We start from the raw sequence: 24685 nt of genomic DNA, 5'->3' as shown, positions 1-24685 counted from the left end.
ACTGCATGCGGTTCATGTCCGGCATCTTTTAGCGCTGGGACGGCTCCATATATCAGTTTCAAACGATCTCCAAATCCAGTGTTATATCCACCGTTTATATAACATTCATCACCCAAATGCAGTGAACAAACAAACACCTGAACTTCGCGAACGTATGCTCTCTCTCTCTCTCCTGCACACAAGTGAAAGTGACGTCTGCACATGCTCCTTCTCCTGCTCTCCTTGCTGTCGCGTGCTTTTCTGGGAGAATTGTCCAATAAGGGACTAAGAAAAATTGTTATGAAACAGTTTTATATGTTCGAAAAAAACTTTCCGAAACCTGTACGATCGCTGGGGGAGTGTATCGAGCACAGAAATACTACGTAATACGCCCAACTCATTTTTTGACAAGAACATTGTAACATTACAAACATTGTAAAGAAGTCAGAATGCATGACACACCGTTGCAGCACCCCTTTAATACTTAAGGAACCGGCCTTTTATTGGCAAAACTCTCCATGAGAAGATGTATCTACAGCCATACACATTCAGACAAATCTCTTAGGCCATCACGACTGAATTATGTCCTGTGCTATTTTGTGAGCGTCTTCCCACGAGCATTGCATTTTTGCATTTTTCAATTGCTTTTTAAAATGTGTAGTTTTTCAGATTCCTACTTATTCCCATCTGTCAGCTTCAGCTAATATTGTCTTTGGTAGAGATCGATGGTGTGTGTGTTATGTGTTGATGGTCAGAGTCGATGGTGGTGATAAATTCGGGGGCGAGGAACAAAGGAGAAAGGGTAGTGTTGACATTTTCCGTCACCCATGGCAACCCGTCAAAGACCTCATCCTCTAATGTTAGTTCACAGATGATGAGCCTGGGGACCTTGACTAAGTCCCTCATCCTTGCTAATGCTCTCTCTCACTTCCTTTCTCTGTCTCTGTCTTTCAGTGTCCTTCAGTGTCCTACTATCTAACAAAGACACAGACACCCTAATATATTTATGTGAAACTCTATTTCTGCAATGCACATTCCTACACATCACACCACCTTTAGTAGTCTCTCAAGGGTGTCTATGCGCCACATCTCTTATTTACTCCTAACATGTTTTCTCACTTATAGTATATGTTTGTTACGACTAACATGTTTTACACCCTCATTGTCAGAGTAGGGTTTAAAAATTACTAGTTTTTATTTTTATTTAGTTTTGTAATTTGTCTTTTTATTTAGTTTAGTTTTAGTTATTTTTAGTGGTGCATAAATAGTTTTTATTTCGTTTTTATTTTTTTTAAATCATTACTTTTAGTTTTTATCTAGTTTTAGTATTGTTTGAGTCTTTAGCGTAATATCATGGTAAAAATGTACATACACCTTGTCAAATCTGTAAATGTTCAAAATATAATTAAAAAAAGTTTGTTGACTTCTTGAGCATCACTGAACGTTTGTATGTTTTGTCATTGTTGTGTATGAGTCTCATGATTGTCCTCATTGTCGAAAGATGGACAAATTGTGTATATAACTGTACACACGTACATCTAAATTGCAACAAACTTTGTGTTGAAATTAGTGATATTTTTATTACAGTTTTAAACAAAACACAAATACATCATGTGAACTTCTTAAATGCACTTTCACGTTCGTTGGATTCTTACCCTTTAGTAAAGTCCCACAAATGCTACCATCGCTTCTGATCACCATGCACTTGCTGTTGTTTGAAGCAGAATCGTATTCTAAAAAATCCCAAATTGGGCTCTGCCTCTTCCTACATACTACCTTCGCCATCTCTGCCAGCGCCATTGCTTCGCTCGCTGCTTCGCTGCTGGGCCGGTCAGAAGTTAATAGTTCGTCTGCCACCTAAGGGTCATTAATAATCCAGCAATATCTGCTTATAACACTCCGTGCGTGTAACACTCCGTCACTTCGTGTTCAACTGCCGATTCAACACAATTTAAAATACGAAAACGCAAGTTTTGTTTTTCTACATTTGATTAATTTTTCGTTCGTTTTGTAGGTGCACATTTTAGTTACAGTGTAGTTTTCGGGGTTTTTTTACTTTCGTTTTTATTTTATTTCAGTTAACGAAAATGTTTTTTCACTAATAGTTTCAGTTTTCATGATAGTTTTCGTTTACGATAATAACCCTGCAGGGAGCTGGAGACAAACACAAGCTGTCACAAATCACAGAAATGCACAAAGACACATGCATGCAGGCAGTCCTCTTGGAAAATATGGCTTTGGCAAAGCATTTCAATATTAACGGTCAGCATCTTCAGAGAGAAATAATATTTAACGTTTCTTTGAATCACAGCTTTGGGCATCCACTAACCACATTCAAGAATACAAATGTGCTCAAATGATGAGGGAACGAATCAAACTGACTTAGAAAGTCCTTGTTGCACTCGGGGCAAGAAAGCCAGTGCTGAATTTATTGCCGTTGAGTGCATTCGATTATTTGTTATATAGTCATTCCTCTTGGTTTTCTTTTCTCACACACTGAGTTGTCAAGGTTAGTGTACAGTGGATCTACTAAATAATGGATGGACTCTTGTCATTAGATTTTTACTTGCTGGAGTCGTGCTTATAATCACATTGCTCTGGGTCACAGCAGTTCTGGGACTTTCACCAAAGTCTTGAATAGCAAATTTCCTGTTTAGTATTAGATAATAACTAATAGTTACTTCTTTGCATATTCCATTTTTTTTAATGGATATGGTACTTAATCTTTCTATAGAATTGGTTTACATCTATGTTATGGAGCATAATAATTGTTAAAGTGTGGTGCAAGTAATGCCAGGGTCATGGGTTTAATGTATACCTTGAATACACTGAAGGTCAATAAGGGGTTAAAAGCATCTGGCAAATTCATGAGTATTAAAAAAGTACTGATGTTACAAGAAAATATTGCAATATGCATAAATAGGTGCTGTATTTCTAAACTACGGTTTCATTTTCTTTCTTTTAGGCCTATTCCTGGCTACAGAAAGAGATGGGCCCTGAGACAGACCCGGTGGTCATTGTAAGATTTATCGGTTCAACTGACCTCTCCACGGACCTCCGCTCCCTGCTACAGAGCATCTGTGAGCAGATCGCTCTTAACTACCGGTGCCTGATCCATTTCCTGCCAAACAAGATTCAAGAGATGAGGGAACTGCTGGTGAATTTGCTAGGGGAGTCGTCATTCCAACGACCTCTTGTTATTATTCTGGATGCCTTGGAGCAGTTGTCAGATGTTGATGAGGCTAGAAAGCTTTGGTGGCTGCCTGTCCACCTCCCACGTACAGTCCGCATCGTAGTGTCCACACTGCCCAACAAGCACGGGATTCTTCAGAAACTGCGTTGCCTGATACATGACGAGGACAGTTACGTTGAACTAATGCAAAGAGATCGCAAAGCCTGCAGTCAGACACTTAAACAACAGCTGCTGAGCGTCAGAAGGAAAGTGACTTCGGGTCAGCAGATATACGTAAACGAAGCTCTAGCCAAATGCACGCTGCCCATGTTTGTCAACCTCATCTACCGAGAAGTAGTTCACTGGCGGTCACATAAGGATGTGGATGATAAATCGTTGTGCTCTACAGTGCATGAAAGTATTGAGCAACTTTTCTACTCCATTGAAAACAAGCTTGGCTCACGCTTTGTCTTTCGGGCACTGGGCTACGTCACGATGGCACGGGCTGGGCTGACAGAGTTGGAGCTGGAGGACATCTTGTCTTTGGACAACAGTGTCCTTGGGGACATTATGGTGAGCTCTAATCTTAAAAGTCCACTGCGTATTTCTTATGACTTCATAGCCCGGCTCAAAGAGGAACTTGAGGGTTACTTGGTGGAGCGTCAGATCCGCAATGTTACACTTATGGTCTGGGCAAATCGCCATCTGCATCTCATAGCGCAAAAGCTATACCTCAGTAATGAAGAAGACGTACATCAGATGCACAGTCTGTTGGCCGAGTACTTCCTCGGGGCATGGGCAGGGGGTAGAAAGAAGATATTCCACTGCGACAATAATCACTTCGCCTCGCTAAACATCTCCCAGCATCGAAACCCGCATCATCAGCAGAGCCTCCATGACAAAACTTCTGCTGACAAGCACTCCTATGACAGACAGACACCTGAGCAACCTTGGGTGTTCCAATGTAACCTGCTGGAACCGGACATCTTTTTTGTTAACCACAGAAAGATGACAGAGCTAACGTACCACCTGACGAGAAGTGGCCGTACGGATGACCTCATGTTTGGTGTCATCATGAACTTCAGTTGGCTTTACACTATGATAAAAATAGGGCAGTTTGACAAAGCCTTATCGGATATTGATCTAGCTTACAGTTGCACGCAAGAAAAAGAACTCAAGTTTCTTGCAACCACACTTCGCAGCATAAAACTAAAAGTGACGAAGAATCCTGCGTCTCTGTCCGCTGAGCTCCAACAAAGGCTCCTTCCTGTTGTCACATCCCTTCCCAAGCTTAGACACCTTCTTCTTGAGTGTGACAAGGATGGTCCTAAATACTGCTCCATTGTGCCACTGCACTCCTCCATGGATGTCACGTATAGTCCTGAGAGATTACCGCTCTGTACCAGCTACATGCAAATAGTTGAGATTTTACCCACGTTAGCTCCAAACATAGTCATTGTGGCTCTTGAAGACGGTTCCGTCAGCACGTGGGACGTTGAGAGTAGAGAGTTGATAAGACAGATAGACACAGCACGGTCAGTTGTTCTTGGCATCAGGTTAACCACTGATGAGAAGTATTTGGTAGTGGCCACTACAAAAAATACACTGCTCATTTATGACAACCACAAATCCTGCTTGCTGTCTGAAGTGGACGTGAAAGGGTCCAAGCACTGCGGCATAACTGGCGGCGTAGCCTTCATCAATGGATTTACTTTGTCCAGCCACCATGCCTTAGCTTGGCTGGAAGCAAGCAAAGATGTCAACGTGATTGATTTACTTTATGGCTGGCCATTGTATCAGTTCCATTGTTGGTATGAGGTAACCTGTGTTCAGTGTTCCCCGGATGGTATGTACGCTTTCTGTGGACAGTATCTAAACACCACAACTATATTTCACCTTGGAAGTGGCGACAAGCTCGCCACAATGACTTCTGAATTCTCTGGTGGTTTTGTTAAGTCCATCTTGATTCTAGACACAATCCATCAAATGGTGATGATTGACAATGAGGGCAGTCTGTCTGTGTGGAACACCAAAGATATCACAAACCCGAAGCTAATGGAGGATTATGACTGCAGAGGAGATGAAAGTGAGGTGGTGAGCATAGAGCTCTCCGAGGATCAGCGATCCATCCTCATTTGCAAAGCGAGAAGCATTGAGGTGCTGGACACCAAGATTTGGAAGATGGCAGAGAAGTTCAAGGCCAAACGTAGTGAGAAGTTTGTGGCGGCCGTTCTGTCAAAGAATAGTCAGAGTATTGTAGCCTCCATGGAGAACACGTCATCCATATTTGTGTGGCGTAGAGATAGTGGACAGTGCATGGCCAGCTTGATAGATATATCTGGAGCCATTGTGAAGCTGATAAAATCTACGCACCACAACTTGCTGCTGTCCGTGGCCAGCAGCGGTGTGCTTTCCGTGTGGGACATTGACATTATAACAGCAATGTCTAACATTGATAAAACAGGCAAACCTATCCAAAGCTTACAGCTGTCTGGCAGAGAGGACTTTGTGTACACCATGGATGGGTCCGAGATCATCCACAAGTGGAACTACAGCACAGGTTTCATTGAGATGGTGTTCAAGCATGAAGGACTTGTGGACAACTGCGTTCTGACCACGTCGGGTGACCTCATGGTGACATCCGATGATAAAAGTAGCCAGTACATTTGGCATACGAACACTGGTGAGAATATATTCCGCATCAATGGCCAGAGGATATCCCAGCTTCTCATCACACACAATGATCAGTTTGTAGTGTCCCTCTGCGAACAAAATGCCTCTCGTGTTTGGAGGCTTGCGACCGGTCACAAGGTTTGCAACATTCTGGTTACACTCCAGCATGCTCTCATTACCACAGCAAACACATTCCTCGTAGGCACCAACAAGAATAAATTGTTGGCTGTTAGTTTATGGTCAGGCAGTGTGTCCAAAAAGTTCATCTGTGATGATGGGATCACAATTGTTAACTTCAAATTAATCCCAGACAGTCCAGATTACGTCGTCTTCATCACCTCCACAGAAACGGTTTTCATCTGGAGCGTCGCTGAGGAGTCTGTGTGTAGGCGAGTGCAGCTACCCAGCAACTTTCTGAAGAACCTGGAGGATTTTCAAATATCTCCAAATGGGAAACTTGGGATTGTGTCAAAAGGTGATGAGAACATCAATGTCCTAGATCTGCACAGCGGTAAACTGCGTCTGGTTCATGCCGCTGGCATAATATGGCGGCAAAAGCTCTCACGGGATGGACGCTACTTAGTGTACATCTGTTTCCGAAATTGCGATGAGGATGATGATGCTGGTGTGGTTTCAAGTCTGATCGTCATGAGACTGGCAGACGGTAAGAGCATCGGCACCTGTTCCCTCTACAAAACACCAACCTACCTGTGCCTATCACAGCGAGCACTTAACATCATTGTGGGATTCGAGGATGGCAGCATCGGCACCTACACGGTAGTGGACCGCGTGGACGCCGCTTTGAAAATCAAGATCGCCACGTCAAACAGCCGCCAAATTGTTAACAATGCCTCACAGAAAGTACGACCCAAGTGTAGCACCAATGCCTTCAAGACCATTGCTGACTGTGTGTGGAGGGAGTCCACGGAGGTCTTCTCTCGAGACAGTCCCATCAATGTGTCTGACAGTGGGGAGCCAGAGACCACTACGCCCACAAAGAAAACTGAACTGCTGCAATGAGAGCGCCCTTTTAGGACTCAGAGGTGATTATTGTTTACAGCAACTTTAATTCAGCTGCACAGATCAGTTCTCTGGGTAACACAACTTCAGAAACAACCGGCCAATTGCTATTAAGCTGCACTCAAGCTGGAACCAATCACTTTGTTTTTCTTTCTCATCATCAAGATATTGGTCAGGATCGTATTCAAGGAACAAATTCATGAAAGTATGAACATTATTCATTGCAAAACCCAATCCAGTGGGCTTTATTTGATATGTTCTTCCTTATTACTGTATGTGTACGCCAATGTGGCCGTATATTAGTTTAGTCAAATCAAGCCATAATGTCACTTTATTCAGATGCATAGAGAAATGTAATACATTTGTAGCCATATAAGAGTTGCTGCCGTTTTTGCTTTTTCTAAATGTTCATTTATGTCTGTTGAGTAATGTCCTCTGGTACTGTACTAATAAGGAAAATGTATGTACGTATGTGTACATATTGGCTGCTGCAGTTCGTGCAACTACTTAAAAATGTTACGTTGTGCTAAATGCAATCAAGTGAGTGCCTGGATTTTAGCCTTTTCTTTCGTACAGAAACTGATGAAGAAAATTTTGCAGGGAATTTCTAAACACAAATACCTTGATACAAATATTTATTATTGCGACAAACATTCTATGATTAGCATACAAGGAATAATAATTTGGTTAATTTGGCATTGAAAGTTTGCCGCTATATCTAAAAGAGCATTGTTGAAAAGTATGCTGGTATTCAGAGTAAAGTATGAATTCAGAATGTGTTTGTTTTCTTTGACCAGAGAGGGAGTTGTGGAATTGTGAAATACGTGGTATTTGCTCTAAATACCAAATATATGAGAGACAGTGTTAAATCCATCCTCATATTTACCACCATTTATTATTGTCACTTTTTGATCAATAATTCTGAAATATTTATATCTGACCAAATTTTGACAAAAAAGTAATGTAGGTTTTACTGAACTGTTATTTTATTACCTCAGTGAAAGTCTTTGAAATGGCAAACTGAGAAGGTCATCTTCTGGCCCCACTAAATTAGGACTATTTGTGGCATTATTTAAAAAAAATCTGTAATTCATTGTACCAAAATAAGAGTGGAGCACAGCTGTGCCGACATACACATATTGAAAATTTATTCGAAGACTGGGGATTTCTGTGTAGCATCTCATCAGAAGTATTTACGCCTTAAACAGTTAGGTCATGTTATCTTATATGAACTATTTGTAATTGTTAGCTCATGTTCATTGTGAGGTAAAGGTTGAATGTGTGCTAGAAAAAAGTATTTTCATGTTATAGATGACTTGGATATATTTATAAATAGACTACGTGTTATCATAAAAAGGTTGATTTATGAATGGCCTGTACAGTATGTTTTTCTCAAGGCAGGGTGGAGTGGTTGCACTTTATTTTAAACAGGTTGTTTACTAAGGTTGACATTGAAAAGGTGTACCATATTTTTGCCTTCAGTTAACTTATGGGTGTTTACTGGCATGTTGCAAAATAAAGCAGTTTTATCAAAATGATCAGCCATGCCCCATTCAAACTATTTTTTTCTCCATAACTCAAGGGCTATTCCGTCAAATTGTATGTTTACCTCTGGAAATACTGAGACATGGCCCATATACAACTCACAACCTGTAGCAGTATTCATTTCTTGTTAAAGCTTAAATGTTTCATTTTTTTCAATGTTAAAATATTTTCTTCAAACGCTTAATTCCCAGAGACTAGTATTACAAGATGGCTACGAGTAAGCTATTCTTACATTAAATTCCCCGAAAAGTCTAAACATTGTGGCTTTGTTGTGCTTCAAAACATTGACTCAAGTAATGAAGTGAATTTGGGGCGGCGCTATCTGTTTGGCTGATAAACGGCTCCCCCATCTGCCATTTGTCAGCCAAACAGATGATCCTGCCCCAAACTCATGCCATTGGTTAGGGAAATTGGTTGTTTAGAAAATCTATTCAAACTTCAAATCAGTTAATCTTTCTGTCGAAATTACGCTCTTCATATTTACTTTTGCCCTCAAGTATGTATAAGTGATAGATATACAATATTTGCCAAAGTGTTTATTTATTTTTCCTGTTTTATTTTAGGTTTATCTATTTATTTATAATGTCAAATGGTGTTGGAGTTTTCTGGCTTCATTGTGTTTTCTAGCATTACCATGGAAATAGCGTGAAGATGCATTATCTTTCCATAGAGAAGACCATCTCTATTATATTGGAATGCCAGTTTTAGATTATATTTGAATGTGTCGATATGAGAGCAGTTGAACAGTATATTATATGTTATGTAACTTGAATGACTTTTAACTACATGTTTGCAAAACATAGTTCACATACTGGTATTGAATGTGTTTATTGTATTATTTGTATTGTCAAGATGAAATCCCTGTTTAGAGATTGATATATTTTCATAAATGTTGTACTTAAATTTTATTACAAAGTTGTTTAAGTATTCTGGAAAAATAGCAGAAAACGTGTCTGAAAGCAATATGACTTAGTGTGTATGCATTGTTTGTATGGAACAATTTAATGTAATAAAATGGTTTTCTTTCTGCCTCTTGAATTCGCTTTATGTCATTATGCTTTCTCTGTGTACTCTGTGTTTCTGTTAGAAAGAGAAAGGTTGATGTATTAGTATTAAAGTGCTTCTTTTTTCCAAACCTACAGTATGCCAGTTATACCATTTTTATGACACGGCTCATTTGAATGCTTGATTCTGATTGGCCAGTTGCGACATTCCAAGGTTTATTATTTTCAAATAACAACCGCTCAAAACTAATAACACCCTGTAGCCCGGATGCTGCAAATCATTTTGAGAGGGGCAGTTTAATATTACACAAAATAAATTATAAATATGTCTTTTAATAAACATATTATATTACATATACAAATGATTAAACCAATTTGCCTGTTGGTGACGTTTGAACGCCGTTTCTTACTTTAAAACCGAAACTAAACGGCTTTTCCTCGCGGAAGGTCTGCATTCGGTATAAATGAGCTAATCAAATATTTCAAATTCACATTTTATGTCCAGTTTTTTTCTCATGTGGCAAGTAGCTGTGTAATAAGCGCTTCGCGTCGGGTCCTTATTCTGCGATAACTGCCTGTACATTATCCTTTACGTAATCCATCTCAGTTTAGTGAACTTGATTTATCTCAAGAGATCTCTTGAGAGGCATTGTTTACACGAGCAAGGCTTTGTTTTAAAGATTACATGGCACAGTTGAGACGTTGAAAGATTTGGCTACTAGATAATAGTTTGAATATTTTCCAAATAAGTAGGTGCTGCATGAAATCAATATTACAATTAATGCTTGCTCACCTGGATTCTCTCACACAAGTGTGTAGCAGTCCAAGCATGTCAGTAAACAAACAGAAGATCAGGGCGGGAATAGTGTGTATAGTCTCTATGAGAACTGCCGAACCCTCTGTGACTTCAGCTCCCTGTTGTAATGACTGGGGAACTGCCATATCATCATTGTGCATGAGGAAGAAAGCCATCACATCACAGTCACTCCAAGTCATTTCTCGCTATAAGTCATTGAGCTGTGACAAGAATTGTCATCAAACATTCAATATTTGCATTGCTAAATATATCACATCTATCCTGATCACCCTCTGTTTATTTCTTATGTTTCCTGGTATGAGCATGTTCCAAGCGCCAACTTTAAGTCATTGCTCTCGTTCCCAAAAAGGAGGGCGGGTGGGGGGGGTTCGGGACTGAGGAATTACAGTAGGTTGTGGTTATTACATTAAGTTTAAATAAACATTTGTCTGGAAAATTGTGCTTGTAAATTGTTTTTACACACTATTTCCATTAATAACCTTGATTGTTTAATTAAAATAAGTTCAAAATGAAAAATGAATTTAAATCTATATTTTGTGTATGTGTTAGTCTTCTTTATCAGATGAACTTGAACATATCTTTACAAAGTTTTTACATACATCATTTTGATAATTCCTTCAGTTCCAGTGTTATTTTATTAATTGTAATCTTAACATAATTATTTGAATTACCTTGTCCACATGACCAGGACTTATTTGGTTATTTGGAGAAAATTAAGCAAAGTTTACATGTAGGCCTACACCCACAGCATTGACAAAAAAAACGTTATGACACACTGTATGATACCGTTTTAAAAATGGTAACATCATGACAAGACAAAATTGTTATTGAAATATGATAATGATATCAGTGTTTATCACAATTAAATATCAAAATCTTTACATGATCAGATAAGAAAATTTGAAGACTGAGCTTGGAAAGGCGTTTACCTATGGTGTAAACCAAACACTTTCATGTTGTTTTTCCAGAGTAATTTAAGGTGCAGCTCATCAGAGTCAGTTTATCCTGTATTATTCAGGTTAACCACACAAAGAATACACTATGTAGTTGTGTTCTTTGTGCAGAATTAGGCATGAAAGTTAAATAATAAAATAAAATTATAACAAACATTTGATAATTATAACAAACATTGAGACTATTTCATGTTTGTATTACTTACATACGAAGAAACACATTTAAAAATGTCAAAGGATAGCAGACATATAGGCAAATTTGGGACCCAAAACCATTAAGCAGAACATAACACAAAATTCAAAGAAAAAGAGGACCAAGAACACACAAACAAAACACCTGTTGAACAGAAGATGTCTGACTTGGCCTACAGTATACTTTTAGAAATGAAGGTTATCACTTGACGCAAACCTTCCATTTACAATGACATCAACAAATCACCTTCGGTTTCACAGTTAAAACGTACACAACTTCATTTTACAGTGTAATTTCTTAAAACAGCATAAAATGAGAGAGCTGTTGTTTTGTTTTTATTGATTGGTTGTTAACATAGTGGTGCACCTGCCTAGAACACCTACCATGGGCATGTCAGTATGGTAGTGTAAGTTTTGCTCTACGCTCCAGTGATTTAAAACTGTTGACCAGTCCGCTGCGCTGAGTTTCCTGATCCCTCGTCACATGGTTTGTCATTAACGTGCCGAGCACAGGCCCTCCTTTGGACTGCCATCAGAGATTCAGATAGACGTGGCTGGGAGGCATGGGAGAGAGTCACGGGGGACCTGCTTTTACTCGGAAGCACCAACACAAGGGAGAACACAAACATTAAGAAGGCGGAGGAAACGTGCTGCGATGTGCGCGCGACGTCTTCTGGTTATGGAATAAGTTTTTGGGACACTTCGTTTCCTGGGACCGCTGTTTTTTTTAAAATGGGAAGACGAGCTACGAACTGGAAAAAAAACAAACGAGCACCGGACTTATCTGTGAAATTGTAGCCATTCTGGCAAACAACTGCCACACCTTCGTCTGTGTAACAGGTAACGTTAAAGGTTTTCTTCTTCTTCGGCGTGTTTCCAACACTGTAACATATTACGATACTTGGCGTTGATGTTTGGTGCTCTGAACGGACTGTGTTTTCTCACCTGTTGTGCAACGCTTAACGCGGTAACCTATCACTGTATTGAAGTTACAATACATTACAACAGTTTTAAATAAAGTTAGTTCATAACACGAATCTTTCTTACAGGCAGGATCACTAGTTCGGTTTAAGCAAACAGAGTTGCAACAACAGTGACGCAGATCTGCTGTTTGGTTAATATTCGTTGTCGTAAAAGTTGAAAGCTGAAAGAAGACAGGGGGTGTAGTTTTTCTTCCTTCCATTAAATATGTATGATATAGACATATTGCATTTATTTAGCCTAGTGTCTGTTTTCTACCGACAGTTCACCCAAAAATTAAAGTTTGTCATTTTGTTGCCCTCTTCTCATTCCAAACTTCTCATTCCTTCTCTTCTGTGAGATTTTTTATCTCGTAATATCTGGTATGTCACCAGTACGGGTATATGATTATATGTTTTTAGTAGAGTTAAAAGTGTTTATAGCATTATAGCAATGAAGTAGCCGTCTCTAAAAATGACAAAATATTTGTATTATAAAACAAAGCGCTTTTTTAGCTGGGACTGAATGGAGATGCCAATGCATATCCAGTCCTGCATGTTGGCTATAACATAACACATTAATTGTCGATTTAACGTTTGACTTTACTGTTAAAAAACCTTAATAAACACGTTTTTGTAATTTTGATCACTATGGTCAATCTATGTACAGTCAGCTTGTGTTGACTATAGCTGTGGACAGTGTAGGACTGGGGTGGATGTTGAGCAGGTTCATGCCGTTTGAATATGTGTTTACAGTCATTGTTTACTTTAGAGCAAGGTCTGCCTTTACTTATCAAGGTGTGGCCCATGGGCTTCCATCTATGGCATTTTACCTTGAAATTTAAACTACTGGTGTGTACACAAGCCTATATTGTACATATGAGTATGACGTAGCGTAGAACAAAGCAGTACATCTTTCCACGATCCATTACCCAATCCCTACTTATAATTTTCTGTATTACATCCAGCAGTGAGTGCGAGTTTTAGTTAACCCCCAACATGAAATATGAAAGCACAAGAAGCACCCAGGGCCTATGTGTGTGCCTCTTCCCATTCGTGAGGTCCAAGGACTGGATTTCTGATTGTGATAATAATAAAGATTGTGTTGCGTAGATTGATTGAAGAATGAACAAAGAATGAAATGGATTTGGGTGGCTTTGGAGGAAAAACTCAAATGGAGAGAGATTTCTGAGCACTTTGCTCTTAGTGTTCTTGGGTGACCTTGGAGGAAAAAGCTGTTCCCTTTGTTTGAGAGTTAATTTTCCACTGCAGCCAGCATCTGTATAATGGAAAATATTTGTTTGTCTCATATCAGGTATACTGTAGTTTTAACTATTAATTTTGTGTTGTGCTTTACATTTTTGGTTTGGAAAAGTGAACAGTGTTACCAGCCGTATGGAGTAGTTTACGTAGTTGTATGGAATGCCGTTGTCTTGTATGAATACAAAAGTAAGACGTGACAGTTAAATGTGTTGCATATAACCTGAAATAAAATTCAAATAAACTACAATAAGCGACTTCTCAAAGAAAACTGGACATAAAACCACCTAGCCTGTAGTTTGTCATTTAAAGGGTTGTGTAATTTTGTATAGCAATTTAATAAAATCACATAAACTGAAATGAAATTTTATAGAGCAAGAAATGATTATGTTTAGTGATTACACACACAGGATGTAAGATGTGTTTGTTTGGTATGTTTAGCATGGTATTAATTGATGATATGGCCATTCTCTTGAGGACTAATTTTGCACATGTTGGTCTATTGGTACTGAGGCCGTGGCAACAGTGTCCAAGGCAACCCACGCATATTTGGCAATATTTAAAGGGAGCATCATTATTTTAAATGGATGTTTAGCCTTTAAAAAAACAGCGAACAAATAGTTTCCCGTGTGGTGGGCTGTTTTTAGATATAAAAAGATAGAGAAAACCACAAATGTGAACTGACAGAAATGAAAGAAATAAGTAAAACGAGATTAATAAACGTCGTCTATTAATGATTAGTGTAGTACACTTGAAAATGTTGTTTAAATGTTTCTGGCTTTTGTGAAGTATTCGTAGTGTTTCTTGCATTGTTAATGACCCTTGTCAGATGTACATGGAATATAATTTCATGCCATCTGGCTGTTTCCATATCCCATAAATAAAAATGAAGGGAAGCATAACAGAGAGAGAGAGAGAGAAACCAGTTTTGCTACTTGTGTCTAAAACACACCTTCCTTAATCTGATCCCCTATGTAGTAACCCTCCACCTGTAAAAGACATACACATCACCCAATACTGAGTTACACACATGCCACTGGCAGATAACCTAATCCTTTAACATTATCTCTATCTCTCACAGACACATACGCAGTGTTTGTGTATTAGCTAATGCACTTTGTGAAACATTTGCTCAGTCGTTGAGGAACAAAATAGTATTTAAAAGTTAAACATTACCCCAGACTAGGCTTCTGAAGTCCTACATTTAAATCCTCGGATATGACCCAGAATGTGTATTGAGAATGAGAGTTGGCTATGGGATCTTTTTTATGTTTGGATGGGTTTGTGTAATGTTTTAACTGATAACACAAACCAGTGTTTAACAGGCCAAACTGAAAAACCACCAAAACAATGAAACCGCTTCATGTGAACTTGAACCCTAAAACGGATCCACAACTGGAGTTTTTGTTATGTGGATGTTAATGTACGTGTTACATTGTTTTGGTTATGATTTTCATGAAATTAAGTACATTTATGCTTTTACAGGATACATTTTTAAAACAAATAGTTTGATGTTGAATTCTTATTGGATGATTAATACTTTTTTAATTCACAATCGTACAATACGTTTTTAATTGACAGGTAAAATAAATGTATTGGGAATGTATATATTAAGTGCAAGTGTGTGTTTTTTTTTACCATTTTGAATTATCTTTTTGTTTTCAGTAGTTCATTTCAAATTGTACGTTGTAACATTCATACAAATGATACATAGTGGCTCAATTATGTCATTTTTCATTCACATTTCTGCATTTGGCAGACACTTTTATCCAAAGCGGCTTACATATAGTTATACAATTATAAAATGTAGAAAATGTTTTAAATTAACACAACAGCATTTAAAATAGATCCAAATGTTTTTAGAACGTGATGTTTTCCATCTTATTGTTTTAAAGGGACAGTTCACCCACAAAGAAAACAATTAAAATTATTCCCGAGTTGTTCCAAACCTGTATAAATTTCTTTGTTTTGATGAACACAGAGAAAGATTTTTGGAAGAATGCTTGTTTTCAAACAGTTCTTGGCCACCTTTGACATAGTAGGAAAATGACAATAGTAGTCAAAAGTTGCGCAGAACTGTTTGCTTTCCTACATTCTTCAAAATATGTTTTTTTGTGTTCAACAGAACAAAGAAATTTATAAAGCATTTTTTTCCTGCTAGTCATTGGTGGCCAAGAACTGTTTGGTTACAAGCATTCTTCCAAATATCTTTCTCTGTGTTCATCAGAACAAAGAAATTGGAACAACCTGAGGGTGAGTAAATGAAGACGGAATTTTTATTTGTGGTTGAACTGTTCCTTTAAATCTCTTCAAATATATTATCAAGCCATTTGAAATCATAGTAGGTTATGTCCATGCTTCTTATGAGCCCTGACATTTCACAGGTGTCTTTCAGAGAATGTGTGTGAATCAGAGGTGTATATCGTAATGCTGTTTTATCTCCCTGTTTGCTTGACTTTGTTCTCGGCAAATTAAAAGGAAATGAAACATTAGTCGCCTGTGCATTTGTTTATCTTGGCTGTTGAAGGCCAGCACGTGTGTGTAGGTTAGGTTTGTGCTGGCACGCTGCACAGTTGAGTCAGTGAAGGGGTTTTAACATTTAAATAATGCTTGGAGAGCATAGCGTCATCTAATATGTGTGTTTGTCAGTAATATCGTATGTCTGCCTTTAAGTCTAAACACGTCAGCCTGCCTGTTACTTCAACATCCGTGTGTGACTGTGTGTGTGTGTAAAAGCCTACTTGTTTGTGTGTGGGCCTTAGGTTAAGGGCTCTGGAATGGAAAAGCCCCTCATTCTCCTGCAGGAGATTAAGCATTTGTCACATTCAGCGCAGAGCGGCGAGTATAGCTGGAGGGGTAGACGTTCTACAGAGATGAGAAAATCCCTGCTCCAATTTATTCCAATGGAGAAAAGTCTGTCAATGTCATCATACTCCTGGTTTCATTCCGCCTCTGTTTTAGCCTCCTCTAACCATGACCTTATCTCCAGATGATTTGAATTCTCTGGAGTCCTAGATATGCCTTTTACCGTTTTAATATCATATTAAATCCTCTTCCAATCTATTAACCTTCCCTTCAACTTGAAGTCTGCAGAGGTATGTCTCTGATAGTAAGTGATAGTTCACCCAAAAATAAAATGTACTCACCGTCTTGTCATTTCAAACCTGTATGACTTTCTTTTTACCGCAGAACACACAAGATGATATTTTGACGAATGATGTTAACTGGTCCCCATTCACTTGCATTGCATTGGTTTTGTGTCCATATAATAGAAGTGAATGGGGAATTACCAACTTTCTTCAAAATATATTCTTTTGTGTTCTGCGGAGAAAAGAAAGTCACAAAGGTTTGAAATGACAAGAGGGTAGGGCTGCTCGATTATGACAAAAAACATAATCACGATTATTTGGGCCAATATTGAGATCCCGATTATTTAACACGATTACTCATTAACTTTTAAAACAACATAGAAAATAAATAACTTTGCTTTTAAACTGTGAATTCAATTGAAAAATAAATGTAAAGAAATAGCACAGCTGAACCACTTTAAAAGAAGGGGGTGCGCTGTGGATTTATACCACGAGAAAAGAGAGGATCCTTGCAAAATGGAATGTGGCACAATAATCGTTTTACCTCGATTATTTTGTTTTTGTAATTGTTGAAGCCAAAATTGACGATTACAATCAATTTACGATTAATTGCACAGCCCTACAAGAGGGTGATTAAATGATGACGGAATTAACATTTTTCACTTTAAAGGGAATCATTGACATCACTAAAAAGTTTGACGAGGCATTTTGACTCGACCTGGCTGTTTCTAACACATTAAGCTGTTGAAACTATCAGATCAAGTGGCAGGTAAAATTTTAAGATGTACCTGTTTATCACTGACTTTAACTAACATAAACAGAATGAAATGTACGTCATACAGAAATGGAAAATATGGTGCCTTATGGTGTTGCAAGTTATCACTGCTGTCCTTCTGAAACCTCGTACTGTATCTCCATATTTTGTGATTTTTATATTTTATATAAATTATTAGTCACCCTTTATGTTAGTCATTAGGTTTTGCAAATATCTAACCAATAAAAAGTATTAAAAAGTGCTTGTCAACTTTGAAAACATTTCATATTTATTTAATCCTATAATCATCAACAGTGTTTTTTCCATTTCCTGAAAAAAGGCAAATTTGGACATCCAAGGTTTCTGAAGGACAGAGACGATATGTTTACTTCTTCTTACGTAGATGTTAGGCCGAAGGTTCATAAAAAAACAAGAATATGTTGGTTTTGTAATGAAAGATGTTGGTAAATTATATTTTGGTCTACAAATTATGCTTCAGATCAAAAGGTTTTTAAAATCAGGAGAAACATTTCTGCCAAGCGATATTAAACTTGTGAGTGTGAATCTTTTTGAAGACCTGTTTTATCTTTTTCTTTCTCTTGAGCGTGATAAAGTTTTTTGCGTCATATAGGTTTAGATTTGATTCTCAAGGCTTCGAAGGTGAACGTGTTAAATGTGTTTATTCTGTTAGTATGGTACACCAATCAGTTTAGAGAACTGTTAAAGGACTACGTTATGTCCTCTCATACAGAAGATATAATCTCGGTTTATAGAACGTTTCATTGAGTCACATTTGATCTTTTCTTACACACAAACCTTTTTGTGTCATTAATGTAATAGAGAGATTTTGTGATTGTGGCAAGTCAGAGGGTGTGCTGTGTTGACTGCTGTAAAATACTATAATTCCTAGCAGCTGACAAAGAGGTTGCCAGGTGCCTGTTTCATAGTCCTGCTGCCAAACAGGTGTCTGATGCGTGCCACATCTGTCTGCTAACCTCCAACCAGTTTGTCTAATAGCTGTGAGATATGAGTTATACATTTATAATATTTGAATAATTGTCTTTAAATAATAGCACTTTTTAATGTTACATTCATATTAAAGCTTTGAAAGGCACACAGGTTCACAGTCAAAAAATCTTGTCCTGATTTGAATTTTTCCACTGGTGACAGGTGCGTCTAAACCATTTGCCTTTGCCAATAAACCTTCAAAAAAACGAAAAAACATTGTCTTATATTTGATTATCTTATTTACTATTTTTGATGCTGTAAGCCATATTGTTTTGTTTCAGTGCTACCAAGTACCACAGGAAAAAATATTGATTGTAAATAGTTGGTTTTTAATTTTTTATTAAATTGTCTATTTGATTGAATTGAATGAAATCAGGATTAAGATGAAAACTCCACACTTTGATTTATTGTAAATGACTTTCATAATGTGCTGATAAGGGCCAGGCCTGCATCGCTCTCATAGTTTTGAATGTTCATTTGTCTAACATCACGTGAGGCTGCGTCTGTTTTTCCATACTCTTTCATCTCAGGAGAAAGAGTGGGTGTCTGGGATCGTCTGAGATCTTTTTCCCAGACTGAACCATCAATTATTTACAAGGCAACTTGCTCATAAAAAGCACAAGAAATGCCAAAGCCTGAATTGGCGCTGGAGGCCTCGGAAAGGTCAACGCATCTGTGTCGCTCTTCACAGAATAAGGATGTTTTAATAATAGACTTTATTTGAGCGGGCGCTGTGGGGAGTAATCTTGAATGTCAGAGACACATGTGTGGCTGCCCCTCACTAAAGACAGCACCTGAAGCAACATACTGGACAATTTCATACATCAATGAGACAAAATCAGTTATTTTTACCTTGGTGTTAGAGTTTGGCTCCTTTCACGGTACCTTCTTGGGTTGGTTTCGATTTTGCTTATTGTGCCTGAGTCATCTGTGTTCTTTACACTGATACGACTGTGCTCGCGTCCGCGTGCTCCAACAGCCGAGGTGAGCAAAAAGCACACTGTCTGAATAGCCCTTTGTTCAAATCACGTTTCACTCTCCTAAGCACCGATTCTGCAACTCGGATCTGGCACAACTGTAGATTCTTCTAATAGCTTTTGAAGAAATGTAACTTGTGTATTTTAAGTAGGTTTTGTTTTTGTTGAAAGAATAGAAATTGAAAGAATTGCATGCGCATTCACATCATGCTACAAAATGTTTGTCATCTGACAGATTTTCTCTTTAAAAATATGAAGGAGTTTAACAGCTTAACCAACTAAAATATTGAATCTTTGGATAAGAATTTTTTCTCTGTTTCCAATTTAAACGTAATTTTGACTAAATGTGTAGTTCCTGCCTTTTACCAATAAACAGAACCTGTTTTGATGGTGTTTAATGTGTCAATATTGTTGGTTTAGGAAAATATTATTTAAGGAAAGTGCAGTCATGCAAGTCATAAAACACACACATACTAACAGATCTCTCTCTCTCGCTCTCTCTCTCCAGGTACACTACACAGCTGTCCAGATGGGTTGCAGTTGCTGTAGGATGGTAAAAGGGTAAGAGAAACAGATCTGTTTTTGTTTTCTACCAGTGCATTTCCCACACAGGTAACCACTAATGTTTAACAGTTCAGTCAGACTGAGGGGTCATGTCGTGTCATGGAAGGCTGACCCGAGATCAGTTTGCTGTTTAAACATTATTTCAGTGTGACAGCACTGCTCTGGCCTTTGTCAGTGGATGTGTTTTAGGCTTGACTGAGCTTAAAAATGTTTGCTTGAGTTATGATGCATTTCCCAGTTAACATAATATGAATCTCTCTTCCTTTCTCACTGCCCTTTAATTGCCCAGAATGTCACATTTGTGAGCTTAGCTTGAGCGGTCTTATGCAAATATTACAAACATTGCATTTAACCTCTGTGTGTTTGGATGGGCTTTTTTCTAATCATTTTGATTTTGCATAGTGTGCACTAAACAGCACGTGTGTAATCATGAAATGAGACGTAATCAGTTAAATATACAAACACATTTACACTGCACTGATTATGTTTTATGTTGTTTTGTATTCAATTCAGTTCTTTTTCCATTCTGATGGAGTGCAGAATGTTTACTGCATTATAAATAGAAATGGAAATATGGTCATTCAGATTTAATAATGTCCCATGAAGAAGAATTAGGATACAGAACAATGTGAGCACTCAAAAGACCTATAGTTTGTACAAATGTGGAGGGCGTTTGCCTGTGCCATGCAAATTTCAGGTTCATTCAAATCCATTGGCTGCATCAAATCCAGAAACCCCATATAAGTTCATGCATTTATTTATGGTAATGAGTATAACAAGAACAAGTGTGATAAGAAGTATGATGGTTTGTGTGGCACAGCTTGTAAAACGTGGCACTAGCGACTGCGAGGTCATGGGTTCAATTCCCAGCTATTCAGTATGACGACACTATTGGCATAGAAATGAAACCATTATTAGTCTCTTAAAGTTTTTGTTGCATTTGTGCTTTTTAATTTGACTCCTCAAGCTCATGTTTATCTGCATTTTTTTAATGCACTTCCTGCATTTCTCTCCTCAGTTATATCTCTGACGCTTCAGTCCCTGTGGATGTTCCCGGTTGTAAGCGTGACCCCACCACCAGCTCGCTCTATCAGTCTCACAAATTCCCAGAGGAGTCAGACCACATCCACAAAAAACAGGGCTTCCACAACCTGGGTTACAGCACCCACCCCAGCCCTACCAAACTCGACATAGACAATAACCACATAAACCGACTCCACGCTAATGTTCCGGACCAGCGGGTCAGACCGAGCCAACCTGAGCATGACTCTCGCCGATACATTCTCAGGCCTGAGGACGAGGGGACCCCCGTCAAAACCTTATGCGATGAGCCGATGTTGGGCACGGAACCTGGCAAGAGGGAGGAGAGATTTCGAGACTCCGGGTTGGGTAGCGGGGGGATATCAGAGGGGTCAGATGGTTGTCCTTGCGGGCAAGAGGAGGAATACGAGGAGATGAGATGCAGGGTGGCCAGCACTCCAGACACGGAGAGCATGCTGTCTGTGGATATGCACACGAGCAGCACAAGCCTCTCCTCAGCGGACACCAAGCTTGTTATAGACGACAGAGATGAGAATGAGCCAGCGTTCATAGAAGAAGAGCAAGAAACGGAGAAAGAAAGCGATGGGTTGAGCATCACGGACTCGATGGTGGCCGAGGCTCTTGCTGCCCTGGATGCAGCGACGGCAGGAGAGGATTTTGAGTGACGGCCAGGTGAGAAAGGGCGCGGTACTGCTCTGTGTAGATGTGGAACATTTCCATACTTGCTCCCTCACACCCTGCACATTTGAATATATCCAAAATAATAGCTTTCATAAAATGAAGTCTTTCTGTAGGCGTCGATTTTGACTGACTGAAAAGAAACTTTCAATTCAATTGAAGACAACAGGAGCTGCCTCTTGTTTACACAACAGAAATCGACCACTTCAAAGACAGCACACTTGCTCGGAAATGAAGGTCGTGTGAATGTTTCCTTGTGATTCAGTGGACAAACTCACACAATTCATGTTGCGTGATTTTCCTTAGTACAGTTTTATACGCATTTAAATTCACTGTGATAATGAAATAAGCTCTATATGGTCAGATATTTTTTCAGCGGAGATAATTCAGTCAAAACACTACTTTTATTTTCACACTGTTCTGTACAAAGCGAAAAACCAAATTACAATCCAGGTGTTGGGTTACTTAACTGTTGTACTTTTAGAGATATTTAATGATGGTTTTGTAATAGATTGAAATCAAGTTCATATTTAACAATCAAATGAAAGACAGATCAATATGCAGGTTTGTTTTCCTTGTTACACTGTGAGTACATTACATAGTGTACATATCTTAGAAGTTTAGGAAGACATTTGGTTTGTGCACACAAACATGTCTGGGTCATATTTTAGCCCTAAAAAATATGTTTTACAAAAAGAAGCATAATAAACTCTATTTTTGCTGTAATTTTATCAATGATTTTAAAAATGTTTTTTTTTTTCAATTCAATTAAATACAAAATCACAAGAAATAACATTAATGCAAATAATGTTGAATTTGAAATTTAAAATAAAATTATACTTCATATTTGTATTGGCATTTCAGTAGAAAAAGTGGATGTTCTTTATTGTTCTGAAATGCCAAAATGCATAATGCTAAAACCAATATCATAGCTGTCCTTCTGAAACCGCGGCTGTCCAAATTCACTGTTTGTGAAAAAACACACTACGCACTTTTTATTGGTTAGATGGATATTTGCAAAATCCAGTGACAAACATTAAGGGTGATTAATAATGATGATTCATGGCAAAAAATAATGAAATATGGAGACACAAGGTTTCAGAAGGACATCTGCGGTATTCTAAATAAGTATATCAAATATTTTGAATATGAAATATGACCTGAGTTTCATGTGGTTCACCATTGTATATTTATATACCTGGTAGGGTTCCTGGTTCCATTAAGACTGGAAAGATAAAGTAGTGTGTTAAGGAATCGGGCCATTGAAGTTGTTGATCCACTATGCACGCAGATGTTAATTATGCCCTTAACCAATACTGGTTAACCAGCTGAGGCCTGATGAGAAAGAATCAAACCACAATAACTAAATGAACTCCACAGCATATGACGCACATTTCTATAAATTTATGAAAAAATAAAAGGAGAATTTATCATAAAAATGAATGTAACTCCCATTTACCAGAATTTGTATGATACCTTTATGAGGTCAATGTTTTAAAGTAGTATTTCCAAATGTTTCGTGAAGTATGTGTGTTTTTATGCTGTTAATATCATTTCTTTTGAACCAGATGAGACTCTTAAAAGATGAGATCAAAACATTTGAAATGTCACAGTGAATACTTTTCTTTTTTCGTTGCATTCTTTTTGTCCTTAAATACCAGACAACATAGGATTGTCACATGAGCCAGGGGAAAAATAAAAACAATGTAGTTGATCATAAGACTTGCCATGTAATCTGTTGACATTTGTCTCATGGATAACAGTGCCACAGGGCCCTCTTATATAACCTCATATGATTTCCCTCCAGTCTTAACCGAATGCTAAGATTTGTCCAGAAGTTGATGTGCGCAGCAGCAAAACAATGCCATAGTGTGTTTGTGAATGTAATGACCGCTACATTGTGCTGAACCTGCCTGATGTTTGTTTTCTGAGCAGGCCTGCTGACAGAATATTAAAACACGATTATGACAAAGATTATGAATGCTTTTCATTTCTGCTGATGTTTTTAATGGATCTGGGGGTAAAAATAAGCCATCCTTGACTGGATATATAACGGCATAAAAACTTTTAAATGACATTTTGAATGCAAGAAACTGTGAGAATGGAAATAGTTTCACTGCGGTGTCATTCCTGTCAGTTTTCTTTTATCCTCTTTCCATCATTTGTGTTGCCGTGTTGTTTCTGAGACAACAGCTGACATGGGTTTCGTTTGCTCAACTGTTTTAAATCGGAGCATCAGATGATGGTGTACCAATTGTTGCCTTGTGGTTTTTATGGTCATATATTGGCCATATATCAAAATTTCTACATGTTTTCAAACTATGTTTCCTAAATGCTTTAAGAATACTTCTGTATGAAGTTGGAATGACTAGACAGAATATAACAATTATACCAAGTATTTCGACCATTTGTGCAATTTTTGTGAACTCGGATTTGAATTTAAATAAGGTTCCCTTTAATTCAAAACCCAAGTGTCATCAACTTAACCAAAGACCCAGTCAGTTTTTTGTAAGGAAAAAGAGAACATGCCAAAGAAATATTTGTGGTTGAATAAGCCTCTCTGAGCGTTCACATCTCTTTAAAGTCTGTGTGGGTTTGAGTTAATGATTCCCAAATCCTTTAAACATATCCAGACTAATAATACCATTCGTATGCTCCACACATATATGGTTACAGCACATTTTTGTTGCTTAATGATTCTTTGTTCCTAGAAATAGCATCATGCATGAAGTACAAATATAAAACAAAACCATGTATTTTATAAGGTCACATGCTGAATATTTCAGAACGACAGGAGTTTTGGAAAAGGCACAGACCTAAGGGCATTAGTTCTGCTTCAGTCATCTATTAACTGACACGTACTGATGTTTAACCTTCTAGAAATGGACTGCATATTTTACGTCTCACGCCTGACTGTGATCGCCGACTCTGAAAGTTTGTTGTTAAAAAACCCGAAAGGACATCCAGACGACTGGAAACATTTCTAAGAATTATTTTGCG

General features: G+C 38.1%; 2 protein-coding genes across 6 annotated transcripts in view; both read left to right on the top strand.

The window, feature by feature from the left end:
• Positions 1-9414, top strand: part of LOC130557592 (NACHT and WD repeat domain-containing protein 2) — a 44201-nt gene extending 34787 nt beyond the window's left edge. For all 4 annotated transcript variants that reach the window (XM_057339494.1, XM_057339485.1, XM_057339505.1 and 1 more), the window contains one exon: positions 2945-9414. In XM_057339494.1, coding sequence (XP_057195477.1) covers positions 2945-6844 — 3900 coding nt within the window. In that variant the 3' untranslated portion in view covers positions 6845-9414. The remainder of the gene's footprint in view (positions 1-2944) is intronic.
• Positions 9415-11802: 2388 nt separating this feature from the next.
• zgc:194930 (uncharacterized protein LOC557813 homolog) lies at positions 11803-23653 on the top strand. Of its 2 annotated transcripts, XM_057339600.1 has the most exons (4): positions 11803-12195; positions 19911-19963; positions 20985-21679; positions 21802-23653. In XM_057339600.1, the coding sequence occupies exons 2-3, from the start codon at positions 19932-19934 to the stop codon at positions 21670-21672; spliced, it is 720 nt and encodes a 239-aa protein (XP_057195583.1). In that variant the 5' UTR covers positions 11803-12195; positions 19911-19931; the 3' UTR covers positions 21673-21679; positions 21802-23653. The 2 variants fall into 2 exon arrangements, with proteins under 2 accessions (XP_057195583.1, XP_057195576.1); XM_057339593.1 differs by having other exon boundaries at positions 11805-12195; positions 20985-23653.
• Positions 23654-24685: the final 1032 nt, after the last annotated feature.

Source organism: Triplophysa rosa, linkage group LG1 (assembly GCF_024868665.1).
Source record: "Triplophysa rosa linkage group LG1, Trosa_1v2, whole genome shotgun sequence".
Taxonomy (NCBI): domain Eukaryota; kingdom Metazoa; phylum Chordata; class Actinopteri; order Cypriniformes; family Nemacheilidae; genus Triplophysa; species Triplophysa rosa.
The sequence above is the reverse complement of the archived record's forward strand: the minus strand, read 5'-3'. Positions and strand labels throughout refer to the sequence as shown.

Excerpts from the sequence above, each read along its gene's own strand:
- zgc:194930 (XM_057339600.1), top strand. The coding sequence starts at position 19,932 with ATGGGTTGCAGTTGCTGTAGGATGGTAAAAGG. Across the intron at positions 19,964-20,984 it reads TGCTGTAGGATGGTAAAAGG|TTATATCTCTGACGCTTCAG; the intron begins GTAAGAGAAACA and ends TTCTCTCCTCAG.